The 26,509-nt window shown below is 40.4% G+C and overlaps 1 protein-coding gene across 1 annotated transcript in view; it reads right to left on the bottom strand.

Moving 5' to 3' along the window:
* Positions 1–26,509, bottom strand: part of CFTR (CF transmembrane conductance regulator) — a 144,345-nt gene that overhangs the window by 24,367 nt on the left and 93,469 nt on the right. Inside the window, exons 21-23 of the mRNA XM_084613660.1 lie at positions 25,048–25,148; positions 7,785–8,027; positions 5,217–5,372 (exon numbers count right to left, since the gene is read on the bottom strand). Of these exons, the coding sequence (XP_084469786.1) occupies positions 5,217–5,372; positions 7,785–8,027; positions 25,048–25,148 (500 nt within the window). The remainder of the gene's footprint in view (positions 1–5,216; positions 5,373–7,784; positions 8,028–25,047; positions 25,149–26,509) is intronic.

The raw sequence follows: 26,509 nt of genomic DNA, 5'->3' as shown, positions 1-26,509 counted from the left end.
GATGGATCACTCATGTGATTCACTGCAGGAACCCTCATCTGTAGAAAGGGCAACCGTGGGCAATCAGCTGTAGAAAGGCATGCCATGGAGCAACTGAGGCCTTCCATTATCAAACTGTATTTTAAGAAATGGCAAAGATGGGGGATGGTAGGAGAAGGGAGGGTTGTCATGGGGTGATTGGTAGTGTAGAAAAAATCAGCCGTTCCAATGTTCTTACATTGTTCAAGCAGCCCTCTCCAGGACTTTGAATATCTGTGGGTTGTTGTAGGCCAGATTCCAGGGAGGGGATAAACAACTCCACGCCCCCAATCTGAGATGAAGGCTAGAGAACAAACGTCTCTTTATTCTCTTGGTGGAAGAGGCTGTGTGGTGTATGTAACTTTTTTCCCCCTCGGGGGAGGGTGCTGGTGGAGAGCTAATCCCACTCTGTAGTTGGAAATTTCTGAGGATTAATGTGCAGATTCATAGCAAGTGCTCAGTGTTTGACTGTGGGACTTGAGGACAGGAGCTCCAAGTACAGTACAGACCTGGTGGGGGCCTGGCAGCCTGGCCCACAGGCCATGCAACTTTACTTAAGAGGCTAAAGATAATGGTTTTTTGGCACTGGGTTCTCTTTAAATGTCCACATTAAAAGCACTTTAAAACTGGACTACATGCATAACTTTTAACAACTAGCCCATGTTTTTGGCTAGTAGAGGAGCAGGTTATACAACTAATGTCATCTCAGTCTATTGTATTTTGCTGACAGCTGCAGAATCAAGTTTGTTTTTACATTAGTGCTTCTATCATTTATATGGGTACTTGGCTACTGACACTGAAAGGCTTTTATTAATAATACTTTGCACTGTGATTACCATAACCACTGAGGCTACTTAAGCATACCCACCTTCACTATTACCTTGTCCTCTACCTCTGTGTGTCTTTAGCCATAGATTATGTCTTGTGAGCTCTCTGGGGCAGGGAATGTCTGTTTTACTTGTTTGTAGAGTGCTTCACACAATGAACCCCTGATACTTGCTTGGAGCCTGTAAGTGCTACCAAAAGATATGGATAATAATAATAGCCCCTTTCATCCTCAGATCTTGTGCCCTTTTACAAAGGAGTAAATATTATTTTATTTGACAGACAAATAAACAATGGAACTCAGAGGTTGTGTTCCTTGCACAAGCTTATATATTTGAGGCAATGATGGAGGTAGGATCCAGGCCTCCTGATGCTAAATTATTTGTCCTAACCCCTAGAGAATACTGCATTCCTTTACCTTTTGGTGGGGATGGGAGTGAGGTTTGGGGTGGGTGATGGGGATTTGGGGGAGAGGGGATTTTTGTGTGGGTGATAGGGATTTTATGGGGGAAAGCATGAAATAAACTGCCATTTACTCAGTCTCTAACACCTTTCTTTGGTTCCTCTTTATCTGTTGCCAATTTAGACTTGCTACCTTAGAGCTGTATTTTTTGTTATAAATTTGCATGCCCTTGACTGACACTTTGCTCCACTAGGAGCATATGAGCAGAACTCCTCTGGTTGGCATTCACCTTTTTCACTTGTTTCACCTGTTTTTTGAGTTTTTTTTTGTTTTTTTTACTTGTTTCATCTGTTTCCACTAGAAAGGATTTGTTGGTATAGTTATATTGGTAAACTGTTATAGGGGAGATGCAGCGTACAGTGGCAAAGGAGTTTTGCTGGTAAAACTTATACTATCTCCTAAATGAAAGACATTTTATGCTGGTATAACTGCATCTACACTAGGGCTTTTGCTGGCACAGCTGTATTGGTTAGACTGAGGTTTGATTCTTCCTCCCCATCCTCCCATTCCTAACATAGCTATGTTGGTAAACCTTTAAAATGTAGACTAGGCCGGAGACAAGGGAAAATAAGGGAACTTATGAGATGAGACAGTCAAACAAGGGGAGGTGAAGAAACAAGGCAATGAAGAGGGGAGAGAACAGGAGATAAGTCAGCTAACCAGAGGGCAGCTTACCAGCAGAGTTTGGGATCAGTAGGCAGAGTATGACCAACCAAACTGTCAACAAAGCACAGATAGGAAAAGAATCAGACTAGGAAGTTAATGCAATATGGGTCTTGGTTCCATCTGGGGAAGGGTGTAGCTGAGCAGCAGGAAAAGGGTACTTTGTATTTTTCTTAAAGAAAAGTATGAACTCTAATGCTGAAATATTTGTATTGGGAGGGGAAGCGAAATCACAAAGAATGTCAGAATCTGAAAAAAGACAAGAGAAATAGAAAAAAAATGTTGTGACTCCATTTTGTGTTTGCAAAATCTAAGCCGGTCCTGATGCTCACCAAAAGGAGCATTTCAGCTATTTTTTCCCCATAATCACAGAGAAGACAATGCCACAGATGCTCAGCACTCATGAGCAACCCATCAACAAGAGTCAAATTCTTCTCTCTGTTACACTGAGGCAAATTTGGAGTCACTCCAGTGACTTGAATGCAATTAGTCCATTCAAGTGTAATGGAGAGCAGAATTGGGCCCATGTACCCAAATGAAGAAAGGAAATAAGGTTAGAGTCCTGGGTTGTATTAGTTTAAAGAGCCAGGAATTAACTCATTATTTTAAAAATGAGTAACCTGACAGAGCCCTTTTTAATGAAAGAGTTTGTGAAGATCCCTCAATCTTTACAGCTATTTGAAAGTCTTTCACATGTTCACCTGCTAATCAGCAAATACTGATGTAATATTAAGGCTATGTCTACATTGCATACCACTTGCGGTGGCATGTAGGGTATGTATAGCTACCCACCACAGTGAAAAGCCGACTGCATCCACACTATGGTATGTAGCTACATGTGTCAGGGAAAGGCTCCAACAGCAGGGATCTGCCAGAGCCTTTCCTGCTGCCTCCCTCCTGCCAGAGCTTTTCCCTACTGCCAGAGTCTTTCTCTGTGATGGAGAAAGGCTCTGGCAGCAGGGAGGCAGCAGGACACTACACTTCCAAAAATAGCAGTATATATCGGGGAGGCACTGTTAGGTGTGTAATGAGCCACGTAGGGTACATGCACTGAGGTTTTGGCATGTCTTCATTCTACTCATCTAAGCTGAGTCTCACCATCTACATTGCTATTTATACCCGTGCTAGGGAGGCATGCAGCATATGTATTCTACACACTGCCATAAAGAGTGTGCAGTGTAGACATACCCTAACTCTCTGTAATAGTCAAAGCTTGCCACTCGAGTGACAGAAACACTGGTCCACAATCACCATGGGGTCCAGCTTACTCTAGTGTTTAATGCTGGTGGTAGAAAGTCTGCTGGGGACAAGGCTGTGGTGGTAGGAAGCTGCTGCAACCACTCTGTGGTGGGGAGAAATAATGGCCCAGTGAAGCCTAAAGAGTTGGTGGTGCTGGCCAAAAAGTGAATCAAACAGGTTGGCTGAGGACTGCACTGATTCAGTATCTGGAGGCAGTGAAGCTCCTATAGAGTCTTCAGGAAGAATTATAACTCCCGCATTATGCAAGTGGGTGATATTGGAAACACTACCTATCCTCCACTCAGTGAATCCCCCTTCCGGTGTAGAAGGCTTAGCTGCAACTTGGCCTACTGTAGTTCTCTGCCTTCTGATATTGTGTATATCTGTCTTACTGGTAAGATTGTAGTCTCTTGCTAATTTAATTATACTGCTTCACTCAAATGATTTGCTAAGGATTGAAGATAAATCCTGTATGTAAGTGAAAACTCATGCATCATAAAGCTTTCAAAACACATAAAAATGTCAATACAACAAATTCAGGGTCAACATTTTTGGAGAGGGCTAACAATTTTCATCAATAAAATAAAAAGCAAGATGTTTAATCTGTAATAGTTCTCTCTCCTGTTACAAATGACCAATCACTACACTTTATTTTTCATTCTACTACATAATATTCTACTTACTCTAGATAACTTACTCCAGATAATGTTCATTTCCCAGTCAGGTAGCACACTAATATAACCAGAGGGGAAGGATGGTGCTAGCCTGGGACTTGGGAGAGACAAGTTCAATTCCTTGCTCCTCCACAGGCTTGCTGTGTGACATTGGGCAAGTTGCTTAGGCCCAGATCCTCAAAGGTATTTAAGCTCCTAACTTCAATTGATTTCAGTGAAAGTTTGGAGCCTAAATACCTTTGGGAATCTAGGTCCTAGTATCTCTTTGCCTCAGTTCCCCATCTGTAAAGCGTTAGTACTTTCTATCTCAAAGGGACGTTGTGAGGATAAATGCATTACAATAGTCAAGGGCTCAGATTGTATGAGAATGGCTGCTATATAAGTATCATAGCTCAGTAGTTCTCAATCAGGAGTACACAGAGGTCTTCCAGGCAGTACATCAACTCATCTAGATATTTGCCTGGTTTTACAACAGGCTACATAAAAAGCACTAGTGAAGTCAGTACAAACTAAAATTTCATACCGACAATGACTTGTTTATACTGCTTTATATACCATATACTGAAATGTAAGTACAATAGTTATATTTCAATTGGTTTACTTTATAAGTATATGGTAAAAATGGGAACGTAAGCAATTTTTCAGTAATAGTGTGCTGTGACACTTTTGTATTATGATGTCTGATTTTGTAAGCAAGTAGATTTTAAGTGAAGTGAATCTTGGGGTACGCAAAACAAATCAGACTCCTGCAAGGGGTACAGTAGTTTGGAAAGGTTGAGAACCACTGCCATAGATGGATATAAGCCAGCCCTCAATCTAACTGTCAACAGAGCCCAAGCCACTAAAGTGAGAGGAAAGTTAATAGCAGTATGACTACCAATTTGTTAAGGGAAATGTGCAAGAACTATCATTCAAATTCATTAAAATGTAATAATGAGGCTTTAAAAACAATAGGTGACATCACCATGTCAAATCAGATGGTTCCCCTTTTCTACAAGTGGCACTAATGCATTTTGGAACAATGAGGGGCGTAAGCAGGCAGTGAAGCTGTGATGCTTTGTGTCTCCTGCGTGTACTCTACCTTTCCCTTTCTAAGAGTTCGCTGTCAATAAGAGTTGCAGCAAGCTGTTGGTGAAAGGCAGAGCTCTGTTCAGAAGAGAGCTACACATTGCTCTTTCACAGAATCTACACTTTTGTTCTTGGTTTTGATTTTCAGTCAAAAGCAACTAACGCTAGGCTCAACATATCAGTTTGCTGTTTGCATATGGAAAAATAACCAGGTACGATACTGGGAAAAATCTTACTTAAAACCTTGTCACTTCATTGGTCATTACCTGTGGTATAACTCCAAATGCCTTTCTCCACTGCTGCGCAGTGATTGTGTTCCAAGAGACGCCGTCAATTTGCATATCTCCTTCTGTATTCAGCAGCCTTAAAAAGGCAAAGAGCAAAGTGCTTTTCCCCGACCCAGTTCTTCCCAAAAGACCTACCTGCAATGTTAAAATAATTCAAAGTGAATGGAGAATCCTTGCTTAAAACTGTTCATGCACTAACCATAAAGCAAGGTAGCAGCACAACTGAAGAACTATCCCATACAGAACTTAGTAGGATAGGATGTGTATTACCATTGTTTTTGGGAAAGGTAAAGGACCTCAGCAGAGATATGAAACACTGGGCCAGATTCTGCTCTTACTTTTGTGTAACCTCATTTAGCTACCTAAGGAGAGAATCTGTCCTGTGTTTAACCAAAGAGGATAAGTTTGCTTATCCATTATCCTTATTTATTATCCATCCTCCCGACAGCCCTTCCCCTTCCATTTTGTAGTGGATCCCCCTTCAGAAAAGACCTTAAAACTCAAACCAATGAAAACAAGCCTGTATTGTATTTCAGCAATGTTGTTAAGATGGGCCTAAGTCTGATCTTACACTGGGGTAACTTGATTGACTTTGATGACTTTGCACCTCATTGATACTGGCATCAATCAGATCATACTCTGGCACTATGTTATGGTTGTAATGCTTGTTCTGGTTTCTCCATAACTTAGCAGGGCTGACAAAATACTGCAGATGAGACAACATCAATCAAAGAAGGAACTTCTAAATGCGTGACCATCATACTTGTGCAAACAATCTCTTCCATATTAAGGCTGGTTTCTGCAGGAAGGACCACACCACTGAGACCCTAATTATGCCACAGTAGAAGGATCTGATACTTCCTAAAAACAGTGGTTGCTATTTAAATAGTTTGCATTTCCCACACAGTGGAATTGAAGATTGCCTCTTCTTATCCCCTACAGTTAGAATAGGCAATATCTGTGGGAACAGCTGGCAAATGTTGACACACTAATGGCTACTGTTGTAGCGTATTTTCTGACAGCTAATGCTGTGCAATCTGAGCCTGGGCTCCCTTGGCAGATGGGAACAAGACAATTTTGGAAGTGAGGTGGTGGAAATTTCTTGCTCTTCAGGACCCTCCCTGTAAAGTGAACAACACAGCTTCAGACCTGACTCCAAGAGAGGAGTGAGGGCTAAGCACTTGCTGCTACCATTGAGTTAAAAGCACTGTAGATCCTTGGCCTCTCTTACCTCCTCTGTCTCATGCTTGTTTCTATTATCCTCAATAGGAGGAACTTACAAGAATCTAGCTGCAAGGTAAAATACCATTCCGCTTCTAGAGACATTACCAGTCCTAGTGGTATTCACCATTCCAAGTAAAGGGACAACCTCTGAAACTGGAATGAACTTCCTAGGCACACTGCTGTAAAAGGGATCCTTGTTTTAATTGCAAGGCAGCGTTTTGCCCATCTCTCTACTGCACATACAAAATCTTTCCTTTTCATTACGCTTTGGCATTGATCGATTTTCCAGGTAGTAAGTAGAGTGAAATTGAATCCACCACCCACACGTTAGGTATCATAGAGCGTACATCTCATCCAGAGGGAGAGTGGCTTAGAGGACAACGCTAAAAAGACTCCTGAGTTCCAGTCTTCGGCTCCTCTACATGCTCAGCTGGTGCAAATCAGTATAGTTCCATTAAAACCGATGGAGCTATGGCAGCTTACAGCAGCTAGAGATCTGTCTCACGGGGTGACCTTGGGAACATCACTTAACCTCTCTGTTTCTGTTCCCTCAGCTATGAAATAGGGCTAAACCTGCCTACGTCTTCCTCACTGGGGCCTTGATTCAGGAAAGTACTTACATTTGTGCTTAAGTGCATCCTTATTGGACTTCAATGGGACTTTCCTGAAAAGGGATGCTTTCCTAAATCTTGGCTTAATGGGCTGTGAAGATGAGTTAAATGTTTGTACAGCCCTTTGAAGACCCGCTTTACACATCAGATGAGTGGTTGGGAGCTCACATTCCTCTGAATACTAGAGCTAGGGATGCATTACTGTTGGCACATCACCCTGTATTATTCTGCGCCCTGCCCGGATCAGTCTGCCCCCCAAATCTCTCTTCATTAGCAAACTTCCCTCCACCCAGGGAGGAGCACAAACAGAGAGAGCAACCAAATTCGTGTGCAGGAATAGAACTTGGTGAACTATTCTGTAGGTATGTAATCAATACTCTCCACTTTCACACCCCAAACGAGTCCTTATCATACTTCACTGAGCTGTAACTACTCTCAGGATTCCTAGCAGCTCAGAGCTATTTTGTCCCCTCATTTTTCTACCTGTATCTAATAACTTCACAGCTGAATTCTTATTAAAAACAAATGGAAAAACCTCATTCCTTTTTTAGGTGATTTAGATAATCTATGTTGGTGCAGCTATTTTCTGTTTTTGTTCACTAGAAATCTACCAGAGTCAGCCAACACTGTAGTAATTCAATTGTCTCATAAAGGGACTTTTGGGGATAAACTTAACTGAAGTCAGTTCAAACAAGACAAAACAATATCTCACCCTCTGTCCAGGACTTATTGAAAAGGAAATGTTTTCTAATACAGCAGCTCCTCCATCAATATACTTGGCTGTGAGATTCTTGACAGTCATTTGGCCTCCGGATGGCCAGGGCTTCTCATCCTTTGCATGCTTGTTTTCAATTATGAGGACCCCTGTAAGCTGGTCATCCTTTAGTGGCTTAGTGTTTTTTGTTTCTTCTTTTGGCATGTCAATGAATTTAAATATTCGGCTTACAGACCGCATCTGGGAACAACAGCAACAAAAAACCAGTACTGAAGTTGTTCTGAATACCTCAGCTGAACAGTAATTCCCACAATAAAGCCTGGGGTTTTTGTGGTAGGATATAATGTGAATTAATGTTTAAAGCAAGGGGACTTTTTGTGGAGAGCCCTGGTTCTGCTCCTGATTGTGCTCGTGGCACTGGGCAAATCTCATGACATGTCCGTGCTTCAGTTTCCTCAACTGTAACTTGGGTAAAGTAATACTTTGTACCTTTTCTAAAGATTCTGAGAATCCTGGATGAAAATCTACGTGTAAGAATAGAGTATAATTATTGACACAGTTTTGGAGTCTTAAACTCTCGCCTGTCCTGCAGGGGGCTCTTGACCTGACGAGTGACTTCCCTTGACTAATGCTGGATCACCTAACAATGAGACACCTTTTCCTATAGAATGTGGGGAATTTTAAAGCTCCACGACTCTAACATCAGGTACAACAGAAAGTTCATTATACATTCACATTTATTAAAAATCTTTGAGCATTTATATGTACTTGAGAAACTGTCCATACCTTTGTACAACTATACATTGTACAAATTGGGTGGGAAGTTTTATGGCACTTAATTTTATGCCTGTAGTTGTAAATACAATGGTTCCCTATAGATGGGGAGCAAGTGTCATGGTTCAGGGAGCTTAGACAAGGCTGAATTATACTGGCTGTCAGTGGCTTGTTGAGCTAGCACTCCCTTCCTGCATCACAATCCAACTTTAAATTTAAAAATAAATAAATCTTCAGTCCTTATGGTTGCAAAGACAACCTTCAAAATGTTAACTGATGAGGAGGTATTTACCTAGCTCTGCAAGCTGCTTGAAACAATAACTCTGACAGAAATGTTTTTATGAGGATATGAACACTGAAAGCTACTGATAACAATTTACATGTCACTCCTGTGATTTATTTCACTGCAGATCAAAGTATGCAAGAAGGAGAGAGATGTTCATATTTAAACGATTTGAATAAAACCATTAGTGGCATTTCATTTTGGTGATGCATGTGGGCAGAAATTGGGAGAGAACCATCATTAACTTCCTCCAGTCTGACCTTTTCTTCAGGAAGAACCCTTCCCATGCACTTGACACTACTGTTTATTTAGGTGTATGGCAGTAGAAATACTACAGCCTGATGAAGGATGTTGGAACTAGATTCATTACAGTGATCTAGAGAACTGTATGTTCTTACTCCACTGCAGTTTCCCTTTAAATGTTCATGAACAGTTCTAATACTTCAGTTGTTATCCAAATATTTACTTAAATATGACACATTATGTTACAGCAGCTGCTGCTAGTGCCTGATGTATTAAGGTTAGAATTCCAGCTTCTATTGTAATCTCTTTTTTTTTCCACTTGCTTGTAATTTTCTCTCATACATTTTGAGACTGAAATAATCCAACTGACCTCAGCTCTAAGGTGTGTCTCTTTTTTTTGAGTCAAATATGTTGAGTCATGTCTGAGATACAGTGTGTATGCCTGACAATAATACTTTCCCAGTAGACTGGGAGCAGAAATTCTGTGCTTTGATTACATGAGAAACTGAAGCTAGAAAAATCAGTCTTAGCTATCTTGTTTATATCTCATTGAGGTTCAAAATACAAGCCAAGCTTAAAGGAACTTTGTTCAGTAGTTTTAATGTTACGTGTATGTAAAGTTGGCATTTTACTCTTGCATGTTAAGATACGGCACATTTTTAAAATGTATTATGCCTTTGTTAAAGGCACCTGAAGCAGAGTATGTAAACTCCAGACAACTGTAGATCTCCAGTTGGAGGAATTTACAAGCTTTGAGGATGAAGTCAATGCAGCTTGTTACTCCACAGGGCAAACAGCTTCACATCAGGAAACACCCCATACAATGAGTGAAGCACTGCTGAATTAACAGTGTTTTCTGTTAGGACCAGGTGCTCGGAAGCCTGCAGATTTAGGATAAAAAGCTCTTGAAAAACTGAGGTCTGGATCCTAGTTTAAGCACCACAGTTATCATGGTGACATGAAAGGGAGAATAGGAAGAATTTGATTCTTTACCAAAATTCTTTGTATCTTCTCACAAGTCCAATCCCTCTTGTCATGCCAATGGCACCAACTCTGATAATTCTGGAAGGGGGGCAAATTCTTGTCCCCGCCCCATTTTTCCCAGAGGTACCCTGAGTCTCCCTCCACCAGGGAGTCTCCCCTCTCTCTCATACCAACACAGTATTTCAGCTGGTGCTGCCAGGAGTCGAGTTCTCAGTGGACTCTCCTGTGCTCCTCTGTACAGGAACAGACTCTCCATATGCCAGGTGAAGCCACCATTGAGTTGGCCAGCCCTCTGTCTGGACAGAGGGGCAGCCGGGCCCAATGATTGGCACTGCAACCATGCAGCTGGAGCGATGCTACAACAGCAGCCAGACTGATTTTAGCATGGGACCACTGCTTAAAAGTGGTTGGTCATGTCCTCCTCCCCCGAGCTCCGTAGCCTATAGAACTTTGTGCAAGTACAAAACCCTTGGGAAGGGGAGTTCCTCCCCACCAATGGACACCACTGTAGAGTTCCCAGCCGCAACATTATCATGAAACAAATTATCAAGATAAATTTATTAAGCCATCCGCTTAATTAAAAAGAGACAATCTCAGATACCATTGCACAACAAGATATGCCATATATCAGCTGGATACTGTTGGTAAGGCATTCTGAACACAAACAGAAATCATGCAAGTGCAAATTACTGTTACATATCACAGGCTGAATAGACTTCATAGCCTGCTTCTTGTTAGTAAATGATTGTTGGAGCATTGAAATAGATATGAACCTATTGTTTCCCCACATGCCATTTCTGGATGTTTCATTATGAATGACATTGGGATATGTATGTTTGGTATATCCTGTTGCTGTTATATTTCATTAATTTTGGAGTAAGGCTAATTACGTTTTCTGTGACACAGTCATTACTGTAAACTGATTTTCCCACTCTCACAGCAGCAACACTGTTTGGAAAATGAAGTAGGAGTATTACTGTAACAATTGCCAGGGATCTGCTATTTATTTTTAGAAGTGAATGAGACAAATTATCTCAAAGTGTTGTAAAGGAGAAGATCTCCTTTACAAGCTTATTAAAAAACACAGTTTGTAGGTTTGAATAGTATCTCCTCAAAAGAAGAACAGAGAAGTCTTAAGTGTAGGCATGACATTCTTTTTTTTTTAACCATTGGTCAAAGATTTACCTTTCTCAATCATTATATATCTTGCCAGAAATCAACAAAATATACCATCCTTATAAATGATATTAACTTTCTCTACTGACTGAAATCTGTGTGAATGTAATATAATGTATGAAAATGGTGTCGGGAGAGGGCCAACTAATGAACTGAAAATAATGGAAAGGCTTGGTAACTTAGGCCCAGAGCCACAAAGCTACTTAGGCACCTAACTCCCAATTTTAGGCACCACTGTGATCCACAAAACCCCTGCCCAGCTGCTGCCTAACCCGGCAGAAGCCTAAACTCAGCACTGACGTTTTCAGGGTAAAAGTTCCCTAGTTGAGGCAGCTCCTTGCCTAGCATGTTGCCTTTTGTGGGTGGCATTTTTAGGTGCCTCTCTCTCACCATGCATTGTATAGGGAGTCTAGGCACCTAACTCAGGCTTTGTGGATCACATTACTGTTCCTCTGATTTTCTGGGCACCTAGAAGTTAGGCATTTCAACGCTAAGTATTGTCCTTTGTGGATCTGGGCCTTACTGAAGATTGATTCCAGCATAACTGGATTGAGAGAGAGAGAGGTCTTTCTTTAAAAAATAAGAAACGACTAACTAGCTCCTGAGGCCAATTTCTGCCCATGGGGTACTTGTGGTGGTTCCTCCTGAAGTCAGTGGAAGTTGCATGACTAAAGAGCAGAATTTGGCATTGAGAGGGAGTTTGGCAGAAATGGCATGTAGAGGTCTAACTCACACTAAAAGCCAAGGGGAGCTAGCCAGCTAGGTTCCATTCATGCCTTTGAAAATCAATAGTTCCAACAGTTTTGCTTGCACTAATATGCTTGTGAAGGGCATGGAGCTGCTCGGTAATTATTTAGGAAACTGCTCTGTAATACCTTATGAATACTGTATGTGACTTGATTATTGGGATAATTAGTCTATGGCTACATTGGGTTATTGGGATACTTACTGTATGCATATTGTGACAGGGTCAGGCCAGATGGCTACAGGAGAGTGATAGAAGGCAGATATATTAGCCCCAGGTTAAGTAGGTCCCTTTTCCCTGGGTAAGGTAACAGGGAAGGTTCCAGAACAATCAGGGACTTTCTCGAAACAATTAAGGCAGACAGGCTGATTAGAACACCTGCAGCCAATCAAGAAGCTGCTAGAATAAATTAAGACAGGCAGGCTAATCAGGGCACCTGGGTTTAAAAACGAGCTCACTTCAGTTTGTGGTGTGCGTGCAAGGAGCGAGGAGCAAGAGGTGTAAGAAGCTGAGAGTGAGAAGGCATACTACTGGAAGAAGTGAGAAGGCATACTACTCCTCATTATCAGGAGGATGGTCCTGTGGTGAGAATAAAGAAGGCATTGGGAGGAGGCCATGGGGAAGTAGCCCAGGGAGTTGTAGCTGTCATGCAGCTGTTACAGGAGCCACTGTAGACAGCTTCAATCCACAGGGCCCTGGGATGGAACCCAGAGTAGAGGGCGGGCCCAGGTTCCCCCCATCCCTCCAACTTCCTGCTTGATACCAGAGGAGTTGACCTGGATTGTGGGTTCCACCAGAGGGGAAGGTCTCTGGCCTGTTCCCCGATCCACTAGGTAAATCAGCAGAGACTGTGGGGATTGTTCTTCTTCCTTTTCCCCATGCTGGCCAATGATGAGGCTAACTGAGTGAACGGCAGATTTGAGCCACAAAAGCGGCCAAACTGAGGGCTGCCATGCACCTCTGAGCCGAGCAAATCCGCCAATAAGTGCAGGACCCACCAAGGCAGAGGAGGAACTTTGTCACAATATATTATTAGTTTAGTTTAATAATAGGTTGTTGGGGAATTCCCCAGGAGCTAAGGATTATCACAAACCTCATCACTTTCTTCTCCACATGCATGCCACATTTCTTTGACTTTGCCTTCTCTAGAATAAACTCATACCAAAAGGTACATTTGAAGGGGAAAAAACCCTACCAAAACAAGACTCTCCACTCCACCCCACACACTTCTCCCTCGGGGGAGTGGATGACAGAACAAGCATGTGACCTGTGTAGTCATATTGCTGCATGCTCTAATGGAAGGTGCTCAGATACTATAGTGATGAGCATGGTATAAAAACCTATATAGAATAGAATAAAACAACAAGCAGGAAGATGGAACAATGGTTCCAGATAAAACAATCTATGGTAAACACTTCAAGGGTGTTAAGAGACACAGCCTGAGCTATTAACTGTGAAGAACCTACTTCCTTGGTGCCAGCCAAGTTACAAAGCTTTGCCAATGCTGGGAATGAACAGATCAAAGGGACAATAAAGAGTTTAAAAGACTCTTTCTGACTGGAGGCCAGCTGGTTGTCAGGAAGCTGTTTGTGGGGAACACCCATGAACACCTGTTTGGTCTAAAGAGTTAGGCTACCCTAAACTTCCAAAGGATGGCAAGCCTTCAGTAAGATAGGTATGGTGGGCCTTTATTGTTTTTCACAAAGTTATTTTTGTCTTATATTATGCTCTGTTACTAAAGATTAAACTGTACTTCTTAGTTTGAGAAGGTTGTTTTGGGTCACTGAATTTACCACTGATCACACCTACTAAAGAGTAACACTGCCGATGCTGAAACCAGTCAGACCTGCTGGGTAAGCACAGTGGAAGCCTGGGGCCTGGTCTAAGAGTGGGAGAATTCTGGGATTCCACCCTGAGAGTGGTGAAGGCATGGTGAGGGGGCAGAGAACTGGAAAGGGGGCTATGCACTCTGTGAACCAGAAAAGGGCACAGAGTTGCAGCTAGCTCTATAACCAAGATAGTGCTCCAACTTCATTTACTGCAAGAAAAAACTGAAGAGACCTACTAGGTAACATTCTGAAATCTACTTTATGTTTTAAATAAAGGCACCTGGGTTAGATCTCCTAGATCCTAGATATGCTGGGCAGTCTCTTTTTCTCTACATTTGTCAACCAAAGTTGTTCGGACAACTGAGAAAAGTGTCAAATTCAATTCATTCAATGTACACCGATCATTCATAGCTCTTTTCTCTGAAGCAAAACTACACTAATTTAGAATGATATCAAAAGATAATTCCTTCTAATCTGCCAGCCTGAGAGAGAGACACAAAAGTTTCAAATCTGAGAGAAAGATGTTAATACGATGCCCGTAAAATGAGGTCCGTGGCACTTTCAGTAAGTGTGATGTGAGGGAATCAATCAAAAGTAACTTGCCCATAAGAACTGAATCCCCATAACTATCCACGAGATAGTGGCTAAGCCATCCTACTGTTACATACTAATGAAAATCTGCTGGAAAGCCTAAAGACATATAATTTCATCTGTCTGTCTGAGACTCTTACTGGAAGATTTATCATCTACACCATGTGTGCAGATATTTTACACAATTGAATATTTTAGAAATATTCAGAATATGGCTTGGCTGGCTCTGTCACTTGCATTATGATTTAGACCTGTACACACCAGTGTATAAATATCAATAACATTTTACAAAAATAATCATCCTTCCTTTTCATCCAGAAGCTTTACCTCAATCATTATGACTGACTGAATTTGTGTAACAGTATGCTCCTTATCTGTAATCTCAGTCAGCAATTTGCCTGCTGTTTCTGAATTCCCAAACTTTTGCTTCAGAAAAATACAGTACATTTAATTCTTAATGCTAAAAAAAAATGCTCAGAGCATAATATGCTATGTTTAGTCTCGTCTGAGATTTTAATAACATTTACACTTTAATTCTCTCTCTAATTTAGCTTGGCTCTCTGAAACTCTTAATGTCAGAATGAATAATACATGTGTACTGTCAACTCCCAGAAAATGGAAAGACTAATTGATAAAATAATTAATCTCAAAATGCCCATATGCTTTCCTGCTAGGAAGAGGGACGATACCCAACCCAAAGCAGAAATGCATGGCATTCAGTTGTGATGTTGCAATGTATCATCCCCTGGAAAACATGCTGTCTGAGGTCATATGGAGTGTGACCAGGAAACACAATGGAACATTGGTTCAACAGCTTAATGCTGTGCAGAAAAACCCATTGATTTTCTTCAGTCAGGGTGTGGGTAGCTAGGCACAATAACTTTTCTCACAATAACTTTTCAAACCCTGTGCTGTCATTAAATCTTGTAGGCACTCAAGGCATAGTTGCTTAGGTTTCCAGTGTGTGTCTGGAGCCACTGGTAATGCTGTTAATTGCAGGAATGGAATGTTTCATACTAGTTAATGCTGAACTTGGACTTGAACATGTGCTCCTTCTCATACAGTTTTGTAAAGGGAAAATGTCAAGCTTGACAGATATTCCCTGATTCCGTCCCCTTTTATAGTGCCCCCACTTATTACTTGTGCACCCTGATGCATATGTGGCACAAAGGGTCCTGATGGCACTTGGACTGTGGTATGATGGGATTCATCTTACTACACAAGCACTTAGAAGTCTACTTCTATCTGGGGTCCTCCTCGGGTACTTTGCCCTAGCATCCATCCTGTGTTTCTCTCTATGCCACGTAACATGGGGGAGCATACAGCACATGTTCTTTCAACAAAACAAAGTATTGTGAGTATTAATGCTCATGAAAGGTATTGACTTGGCAGCCCTCTTAAATCAACTTGCCTGTTTACTCCAGAGCAGCAGCAGGGCAAGCATCAACCCTGCTGTGGTAGGGGAAAAAGAAACTTGCTCTAAGAATAACAGGTCTGTTTCCTTCTTTCTGTCCCATGAATCTCTGGGCAGCTCTGAGTCTGCCAATTAATGCAAAGCATGATGGTGAGCTTATGGGGTGTGAACTGGAACTCAGACACACCAAAATCCATTAAGTGGGAGAAGCTTTTGAATCCAGACCAGCTCCATAAGGATTAACCTGGCAACCTACAGGATAAAGAGTCTAATAGCTCACAAGCAATGTGCTAATAAGTGCTAATGTAATACCTTCAAGAATGAGGCTCCTTTTCTAGAAAGATACATTTAGTACAGTTCCAGCCTTTTGGTGTCTAAAAGGCAGGGTCTTCTACTTTCTGGATCTCCCTCATACTCAAAATCTCCCTCATACTGCTCTGTCTCATCAAACACACTCTACAATTAAATACCCCACACAGTTCTTAGATCTCCCTTCTTTTCATCCTGGACCCTCATTACCAGGGTGACCAGATGTCCCAATTTTATAGGGACAGTCCTGATATTTGGGGCTTTGTCTTATATAGGTGCCAATTACCCCATACCCCCTTCCCGATTTTTCACCCTTACTATCTAGTCACCCTAATCATTACAAACATGGGGAGCAGTTCAGTGTCATAATTCATTTCTGTCCATGGTTTGTTCCTCCGTTAAGCCCAGCCTGGACTTATCCCTGCACATGATGTCCTGCCACCTAGTCAGTAGTCAGCCTCTCAGTCAGATGGACTTTTGTTGTGTTTGCATTATTTTCTTTAGCATCTGTCTTGTCTTCTGCAATATCCCACCATTGTAATCTGCATTGTAAGCAGCTGAGCTGCTAAAAGCTGGTGGGACAAGTGCTATCAAAGCATTAGGAAAAAATATACAAGGTATGGGAGTAAGAGGAGGTACCAGATGACTGGCTAACAGAGCTGGCTCTAGGTTTTTTGCTGCCCCAGGCAAAAAATTTGCTGCCCCCGCAAGGTTGTGGGGGGAGTAGCAAGAAGGCGATTAACGATATTTGCTGTTTTCAGTGACTTCTTGAAAGTATTTGATTTGGTTTGGAATGAAGTATTATGAAAAGTAGCAAAATCACATAGAGTTCCAGAAAAGATAACTGCAATTATAAAAGCAATGTGTGAAGACTCCTGCAATGTAGTAAAAATTGGTGGAAAATTAAGCAACTGATTCAAATCAAAGTTTGGTGTAAGACAAGAGGGCACAGAATCACTGCTTTTCATCACATTCTTAAACTGGACATTAAGAACATTAGATGGGTTGGAGAGTGTGACACTGGATGATGTATAGGTAAACTCCTTTGTTTACGCAGATGACATTGTACAACTGGTGGACACATTTGAATTAATGATGAAACTCTCTTCAGTACCTTGGACAAGTGATGTAGTTGACTCGGACTTACAATAAATGCCAAGACGACGAAGTGGTTGCATCTTGGAAAAAGTAACATAAAACATTAAAATGCAGCAGTGAATTCAGAATCTCATGTGAACCGAGGAAGCTTAATCTGTGCTGACGGTTCCAGAAAGGATGAGGTTAAAAGGAGATGTGCCTTAGCCACAAGTGCTGCACAGAAATTAACGAAATTATGGACCGATAAAAACATAACGTTTGGCACCAAAGTGAAATTTATTAAATTAGTGTACTAATAGTAAAGCAGTACTTGTGGCACCTTAGAGACTAACCAATTTATTTGAGCATGAGCTTTCGTGAGCTACAGCTCACTTCATCGGATGCAACAGACTCCAACGCATCCGATGAAGTGAGCTGTAGCTCACGAAAGCTTATGCTCAAATAAATTGGTTAGTCTCTAAGGTGCCACAAGTCCTCCTTTCCTTTTTGCGAATACAGACTAACACGGCTGCTACTCTGAAACCGGTACTAATAGTATTACACTCTGTGGTCTGGAAGCAGCTGCATTCAATGAAACAGACATCAGAGGCTGGAGGCAGAAGAGATGAGTGTTCTTTGAAAGACAACAGGTGTAAAGTGGAATGATTTTAAGACAAATGAAGTTAGGAGAGTAGGATGTGACGTCAAGGTACCGGATTGGAGACGATCAAAAATCATTTCCATTAACAGAAATACAAAAAATATAGTAAAACATCCAAATTTAAATATAAAATTTTGCAATAGAAAAAATCATTAACAGGATCCTCACACTAACTTAAGAAGGGTTTACATATATATTACCCACATGGATTTTCATGAGAATTCACACCCACAACTCACATACACAGGACAGTCCTCTTCCATTTCAGTTATAGAATTAACTGGTGGTGGAAGGCATCTGTTATCCTCTATGTGGATCAGCCCAGAAAGGGAGGTAGGAGACATTTTCCAGTGTGTCACACAATGATTTGTTGTTTCAGGATTCCTGCTTCAGAGAGCAGACTGTGATCTTCTTGAAAAGCAAAATGAATGAAACCTGGCTCTGTCTTTCATAGTGCTGAGTGGAATTTTTCAGCCCAAACTCTTTTTGGTGAAATATGCCGATTTGGCAATACCACAACATTCTGCAAATTTGTGTTGATTTCACCAGCTTGATCATTGCGGGAGGGCAGGAATAAGAAGAAATCAAAATATTTAGTTCTGACATTTTAAAACAGAACATTTTGAATTATTCTGGGTTGAAACAATTTTTAGTTTTAAAATTTCCTTGAATTTTATTTCAAACAAATCCAAAAATGTTTACAAATGGTCCAAATTAAAATGAAATGTTTTAATTTTGTGGAAATGAAACACTTCATTAGACCCCAAACAATTTTCTTAAACTTTTTGATTCACCAAAAATGTCAAATAACTTTATTTATGGTCCAACCTGAAATGGATTTTTTTTTTCATTTTTCAACATTTTTCCAACAAACCGCTAAATCCATTGTACAGACATCTCCAGTCTTGGGTACTATGTCTAGCTCTTCCTTGTGAAACGTCAGTGTTACCTAATCTGTGAAATGGGTGAGTTATAGTTGCCTTCCCCTGCTAAGGCATACGAGGGCTTGGATAATAAGAGTTGTGCTATGCACAGAAATATTAATGGCAATCAATGGAAAAGCTATATATGGTCTCCTGCCTTATATTTTAGTGCACATTGCCCTAATTCAGGAGGATGGGGTGGTGGGAGGAGGGGAGAGGTGGAGTAGTTCTCTCCCTTTCCCTGAGAGGTGGGAAGATGCAGTGCAGCCTGCCAAAAGCAATTGATGTGATACACATGACACTTGGCAGGCCTGAGTCTAGAGCAGTGGTGGGCAACCTGCAGCCTGCAGCTCATCAGGGTAATCTGCTGGCAGGCTGCCAGATAGTTTATTTACATTTGCACGGCTGCCTGCAGCTCCCAGTGACCATGGTTTGCCATTCTCGGCCAATGGGAGCTGCAAGAAGCAGCGGCCAGCATGCTTATAGTGAGAGATTGAGCAGCTTGAGTCTATTTAGCTTAACAAAGAGAAGGTTAACAGCTGACTTGATTTCAGTCTATAAATATCTACATGAGGAACAAATATTTGATAATGGGCTCTTCATTCTAGCACAGAGAGGTATAACATGATTCAATGACTAGAAGTTGAACATAGGGAAATTCAGGCTGAAAATAAGACATACTTTTTTAATAGCGAGGGTCAGTAACCACGGGAACAATTTACCAAGTCATGTGGTGGATTTGTCATCAATGACAATTTGACAATCAAAATTGGATATTTTTAAAGGATATGCTCTAGTTTTAAAAGGAATTATTTTGGGGAAGTTCTACGGCCTATATTATACAGGAAGTTAGACTAGATGATCACAGTGATTCCTTCTAGCCTTAGAATCTTGGAGGAAGATGATTCATAATCTCTTACTTTAATCGTTTATTGATGTACAGGGGGTAGAGCAATGTGACACTTTGCAAGTGGGTTATTAGTGTCTCCCTTGGGCGGGGGGGGTGTTAATATTTCCTTAGGAAAGTGATCTTGGCATGCAATAGTGAATGCATGACAATTTATTGTTTCCTAATAAAAGGAACTGCCACTTTCCAGTTCAAGCACTGCTACTACAAGGTACACATAAATGAAGGAGGAGGTTGTAAAGCATTAAAACATTCCTCTGGGTCTAGCTCAGGCCTTATCTGCAAAGGCAGCACTCAGTGGAAAACAGATTTTCTGTTTCCTTGTGGAGGAAAAAACAAAAATCAGCTCAATTAAAAATATCACAGGAGTTGCTGGTAGGATAAGAAAAAGAGCTAAAATCAAGTAAAAAAGATATTGACAGAAATGACCAAAGTCAGGAGAGAAATCTAATTAACTGATATTAATAAATGAAACAATAGAAGGATATTAGGTTGACCAAATGTTATAAAAAGTGGCAAAGCAGATAAAGCCTTGAGACAGTGTAAAGAGAATTTCAAAGACCATTAAGGGCATTAGCAGCTGAAGCCAAGCAAGGTCACCTTGAACTTACAATCTTTTATTGGAATAGCTGGGGAAACACCCCCATGAGAAATATTAAAAATTTGCTATGAAACCCTCATATTGGCCCATCTTAGATGTTAGTGTTGCCGAAGGATTAAAGGAGATTGCGGTGAAGCAGATGAGAACACTAGTTAAAATTCTAGCCAATGGTAATACCATAGATTCCAGTGGATATATACAAGCAAAGGTATTAATGAATAATACCCATGTCCTTTCTAGAGCTTTACTGACTGATTGTACCCTCTTGTTCTTATTATTCATAATATGAATTGCCTAAAAAGGAAAGACCTATAGTGTTTTCAGCTGTACCTTATCAGTGGACAGTCTAATATTTAATAAGATGTTAAGCAGCAAAGAACAAACAGGTAAGTTCTATGGGCATTCCCAAGAAAGTTCTGATAAGAGGCATAAGTGTCTGGAGTCTGAGAGAACACCATAAGTTGAGGGATTTCAAATTGTAATGTCCTGAGGAAAGAGAATGAAGAAATCCAGCATGATCTCATATGAAAGCTATGCAATGTGTCCTGCCCTGCATAAGGGCTATATTTTTATCTATATTTTATATTTTTATCTAGCAAAGTCGTCATTTCTGGAAGATAATGGGTGAGAGAGTTACATAGGAGAAAGAGGGGAGGAACTGTGCACTGAGAAAATATATTAAGAATGGAAGGGAAACATTATGTGCAAGATTCAGTTTAGTCCCCAACAAGAGATATTCTGCTCTTGAGGAAGAGAAGGTACCAGAGTGGACTGATAATTGGCCAAAAGAGGATAACAGACCTGATCAAGCAGCAAACACTGAAAAGAGCCATCAGAAAGAAAAAGAAAATAAATCTTTATCAATTGTTAGGACCCTGGGCTGAGACATCTGTGCTCTAGATAAGAGAGAGAGCGGTTGGTATGCTGCTTCTTGTGTGCTAAGGCTAATACTATCATAATAAGGGTGCTAAATAATCTGAATAATGGTGAGGAAATCCCATAGTTTAATATGTAGAAACTAGCAACATCACTGGGAGAGTTAATGCTATGAACTATTTCAGGAATCTTGTTAAGAAAACTGAAGATGGGGTTGATGTATACAGATTCCTCACTTATGCTTGGCAATTTAAAAAAAAGATTGATACTACAGACCAACCTCGGATGCACAGGTGTGATAGAAAGAAGGGCTTGGGATTCACAGAGTAAACCTCCTCGCCTTGTTACTGTTCTCTCACAGCCTCCAGTGCAGCCTAGGTTTTACCTTTGTAGCTCTCAAAATCTCAGTGAAATTGTTTCAAATTAGAGCTGCTTGACATTTTCAACAAAATGTGTTACATAAGAACAGCCATACTGGGTCAGATCAATGGTCTATCTAGCGCAATATCCTGTCTTCACTGGCCAGTAACAGATAATTCAAAAGAAGTGAACAGAACAGGTAATTTTGAGTGATTCATCCCTTTTCGTCCAGTCCCAGCTTCTGGCAGTTGGAGGTGTATGGACATGGGGTTGTGTCCCTGACCATCTTGACTATAGCCATTGATGGATCTGTCCTCCATGAGTTTATCTAATCTTTTTAACTCAATTATACTTTTTGGCCTTCACAACATCCCCTGGCAACAAATTCCACAGGTTACTGAAAATTCAATTTTTCAATGCGGGAGGGAACAACTTAAATTTGTGACCTGCTCTATCTAGTTCACTATCACATTTTTACAGGAAAAATCCAAAGATCTGAAGTTAAGAATGATTTTTTGAAAAGAAAATGAAAAATCAGACTCAACTCTTAACACTAACACTGTTTTTGCTTTTAAAATTTGCCCCAAGTCTAGGTGTAGGACATGTATTTTTCCTATTGTACTTCCCTAATTCTTCTTCACAATTGTGTGCACTGTTCAATCAATGCATACACATGCTCATATCACTGTTCTCCCACCCACCACCCATCTGTTTGTTTCATCCACTTGTTGAATCTTGCCATTAACCAAGACCCTGATCCTGAAAAAGAATTGTCAGTACTTTGTGCACTGATTTCAATGGCATGAAGTTAACACAAAGTTAAGCACATGTTTACATCTTTGCAGGCTCTGGCAACAAGACTGTAAGCTTTCTGGGGCCAAGATATTTTACTAGCTATTTGTATAACCCCTAGCAGAGTGGGGACCAGATACCTGTTTGGTGGCTGTAAGTAATACAGAGAATTAAGAATAATAAATACACATCATTATATGCAGTACAATGTAATATTCCCTTGAGATTGTGGTGATTTTATCCCTTGTCTGCTAGCAGAGAGAGAAGGGGGGTGCATGTCAGGGAAGAATCCTGACAGTGAGATCTATTAGCCTGAGGGATAAGCCCTCCAGAGAAGCTGTGGAAATCCCTTCACTTGGGACATCTAAAACTAGACTGGACAAAGGCATTAGAAACTGTAGTGTTGGGAGCAACCCTTCACTAGAAGAGGCATAGAGTAGATTTGGCATGGAGGCAGGCCATTTTCCATCTCTGATTTGATAATAGATGCACTTCAGAAGCACCAATATCACAGAGATAGCAAATGTTTCGGGGGGCAGGGGGTGAAAGAGCTACTTATGTGCATAGGGAAGTGCTCATAGAATTCTGCAAAAAACATGGGGATTTGTTTTTGCTGCTGCCTGGCTGCTATTACCAGCCAATGTTTTTACAGCAATGTGTCATTAAAAATAGTAATAAAGAGAGAAATCTTCCTTACTTAAGTGCTACTATATCAAACACTCTTTGCAGGCTAGGACAGGCACTAGTGTTCCCTTTGTGAAATATCAGTTCCATCTTCTGTTTCTAATAATAACACTGAAAGGTATAGTGTGTGAAGAGGACTTTTGTACATATTTTTTTTCTGCAAAAAAGAGCCTTACTGTGTCTCCTGGAGTTAAAAAGAAGTTTACAAATAGGACAGGGGATGGATAGAATAGAAATATTTTTGAGAGATTGCTACTATCACATTCATGCCTTAACATAAAACAAGGGGATGTTTTGGTTAACACCAGTCCATCCAAAAGAGTTGCCTTTTTATGCATCTTACTGTTATGGTAAACAAGCTGTTGCCATAGAGGTTGTATCAATATTTTTAAGAGTTTTGAAGGCGGCGGTATTCCTACTTTAGCTGGTTTCACAAGGTTCTTGTGCAATAAGAATACATACCTTTCAAGGAGACACGCTGGTCTGATGTAATAGAAGAGCAGAATTATGATGAAGTCGTTGTGGACGGGGAGAAATATGCACCTCTCTGGGTACATTATGTTTCTAGATGACCACAAGTCATCAATGTTGCAGAGGGACCATATGTTGTAGATGGTTAATTCCTATCTTTTTGGCTCTTAAGGGTTAGCTTCAGAATGGGTGGCTGAACTGACTTGTTAAAAATAACAAATTGGCAAATCTTTATCCCCAACACCAACCATTCCCATCCTTTATAAAAAAAAACAATTGAATGCAAATGAACCAAGATTTGGTGACCTAGAGATCTAGTCAGGACCCACCTGTTTCCCAAGCTCTTGCTGAAATGGTTTTAACTGATCAAAGGGTTGGAGAAAGTGGAACTAGGTAATGTTGCTCGCGGGCTTTATTTAATAAGATACCATTGGTGTAATTGTTTAGGTGCCTCAGGATGTTGTTGTTAAAGTAGGATGTTTTAAAGTAGATCATGTAGTGCACATCATTCAAGGTAGATGCAATTAACACAGTGAAATAGTCTGATAACTTCCCTACCTCCTTTTCACTCTTCTAAGTTTCTAGTCAGAAGTGAAAAGGCTGGAAATTGCATGAGCAAACATACTCTTTTAGGAGTTTTCAGCCTACTTTTTCAGCTTCAAAAATTTATTCCCAGTATGAACTGCCCATTTCACCTTGAATGGTCTCTTATAACTTGTATTAACTCCTTCATGCTAAACAATCTGTTTCACCTTGTATTGAGCTGGGACACTCTGAATACTGTTCCCAGACCTGAAGAAGAGTTCTGTGTAAGCCCAAAAACTTGTCTCTCTCACCAGCAGAAATTGGTCCAGTAAAAGGCATTATTACCTCTCCCACCTTGTCTCTCAAAAAGTTTAGATAGTTGTGAGTCAACATTGTGTCAAACATTCTACTCCCCATAAAAAACCCCACAAGTGACCCTAAATAAATAAAATAAAAATACAAATTACTCTGAAACAAATCAATCTTTAGAAGAGGTAAATTAATCAAAGTCAAAAACAAAACCCATACCCCAAGCAGAGTTTATGTAGCAAAAAGGAAGAAGTGACAAACACTCCAGGAAGTTCACTAGGGCCTTCACAATTGCTATTAATTTTATTTGGAAGTTGCTTGTATGCCCCACCGCTGGGTGGCAGTATAAATTCCTAAAATAGACTATTAAGCATTGGATAAGCCCTGGTCTTTGCAAAACAAATCCAATCCTTTTTGACATTCTCCACTCACTACTTCAAATCTATCTGGCTTTGTTTTTTGAAGTCCCACATGAAGTTATTTGTTGTCAACATATATAATTCCAGTGGACTTTGAACTCGGAATCACCACACAAATTAGTCTCTGCAGTGAAAAAGTATGACTGTTGCTGGCAGAACTGTGAGTGGAGGTTTTTGGTATATCTGCCTTGCAGCCACATAGTTCAAAAACAAACCAGTAAACAAGACAAGACAATTTTACTGAAAAGTAGTAATAATAATAACAAATAATAATTAATAATAAAAACAAGCTGCTTTCTATACTTACCAGACTGTCCACGTCTATGCTTGAGTTTACTGCCCATTGTAAGGTGCTCATGATATTCATGGCTAAAGTTAGAATAATGGCAGCTTTGCTTTGCCCTTCACCTGCAGGCAGGGGGGAAAACTGTTTATAAATATGATTACATGCAAATAAAAAGCCAATGGCTAGCAGAGAAAATGGGTATGTATATCTTAAAATGTGAATGTCCAGTAAAAGTGTTTATTTTTTTACTGCCGCTGTTCAAAGAGGAAGCATGTTTTAGCAATTAAAGCAAAGGACTGGGAGTTGGGATTCTGGGTTCTACTCCTGACATTGATACTAGACTTGCTGTTTGACAGAAGCTGGGAATGGGCGACAGGGGATGGATCACTTGATGATTACCTATTCTGCTCTGGGGCACCTCACCAGTATCCTGTCAGAAGACAGGATACTGGACTAGATGGACCTTTGGTCTGACCCAGTATGATTGTTCTTATATTCTTATGGATCTGCTCTTGTTTTGATGGAAGTTAATGGGGAATTTTAGCACTGAATTAAATTGGGAACAGGTTCAGGCCCTATGTGACCTTAATTACTTGCCCTCAAGTTTTTCATTCTAGACTCTAGGTATCTATAAAATGCCTCATCTGTCACATCCAGATGTCAAAAGAATTAATTATGGAGAGGTTTGTGACTAGAGTTCCATTTTAATGCTACCACCACCAAGATAATTCAAACTGCTTAGTCCACAAACTGAAGATTGGGGTTTCGTCTGTTGGCCAAATTGGGAACGAATTTTTCTTATTATTTACTGAAAGTTGGTGCTGTGACTTTTTGTGGGTTGGTTGTTTGATGGTCATTAATATCAGTAGGGTTTAGCTGCCTCTCAGCAAATTCACACAGACTGTCATGAGTACTGTAATCCCTCCATGGTTCTGTTTTGAATCTGACATGCCATTGCATACAGGGCTTAAAATGTCAAATTGGATAAAAGTTTTGGTTACACTACAGCTACCTTCCTCTGGTTTGTCCATTGCCTCAAAAAATAACCTCCTGTACGTTTTTTTATAGACTTGTTCCCTTTATCAAAGTAATTATAAATCTGAAGAATAAAAAGGAACATGGTCCTTTTAAAATCTGATCAGTTTCAGAAAACAAATTCAGAGTAGTTTCAGGTACTGCACCTACCACATTCTGTCTGCCTGCCCATATCTATATCTATACGCACAATCAAACTTTCATATTTATTAAAATTGTGTTTGTGTTCCTGAATAATATGAACTTGACTATATACAAAGTGCTTACACAAAATAAACAAACAAGGGAGAAAAGTGAAGATTGCTTCCTCATGATTTTTCCCTGTAACTTTTCAGTTAGTCCCCTGAAATATTAGTTTTAAGTAAAGTAGGCAAACATTTTCAGACAGTGATTCTTTTTAAGCTGATAATGTCCCTTTTAAAGGTGTAAAAGGAGATAGAGCATTACG

Source organism: Lepidochelys olivacea, assembly GCF_965140295.1.
Source record: "Lepidochelys olivacea isolate rLepOli2 genome assembly, chromosome: 1".
NCBI lineage: Eukaryota > Metazoa > Chordata > Testudines > Cheloniidae > Lepidochelys > Lepidochelys olivacea.
This window is presented reverse-complemented; position numbering and strand designations above follow the sequence as displayed.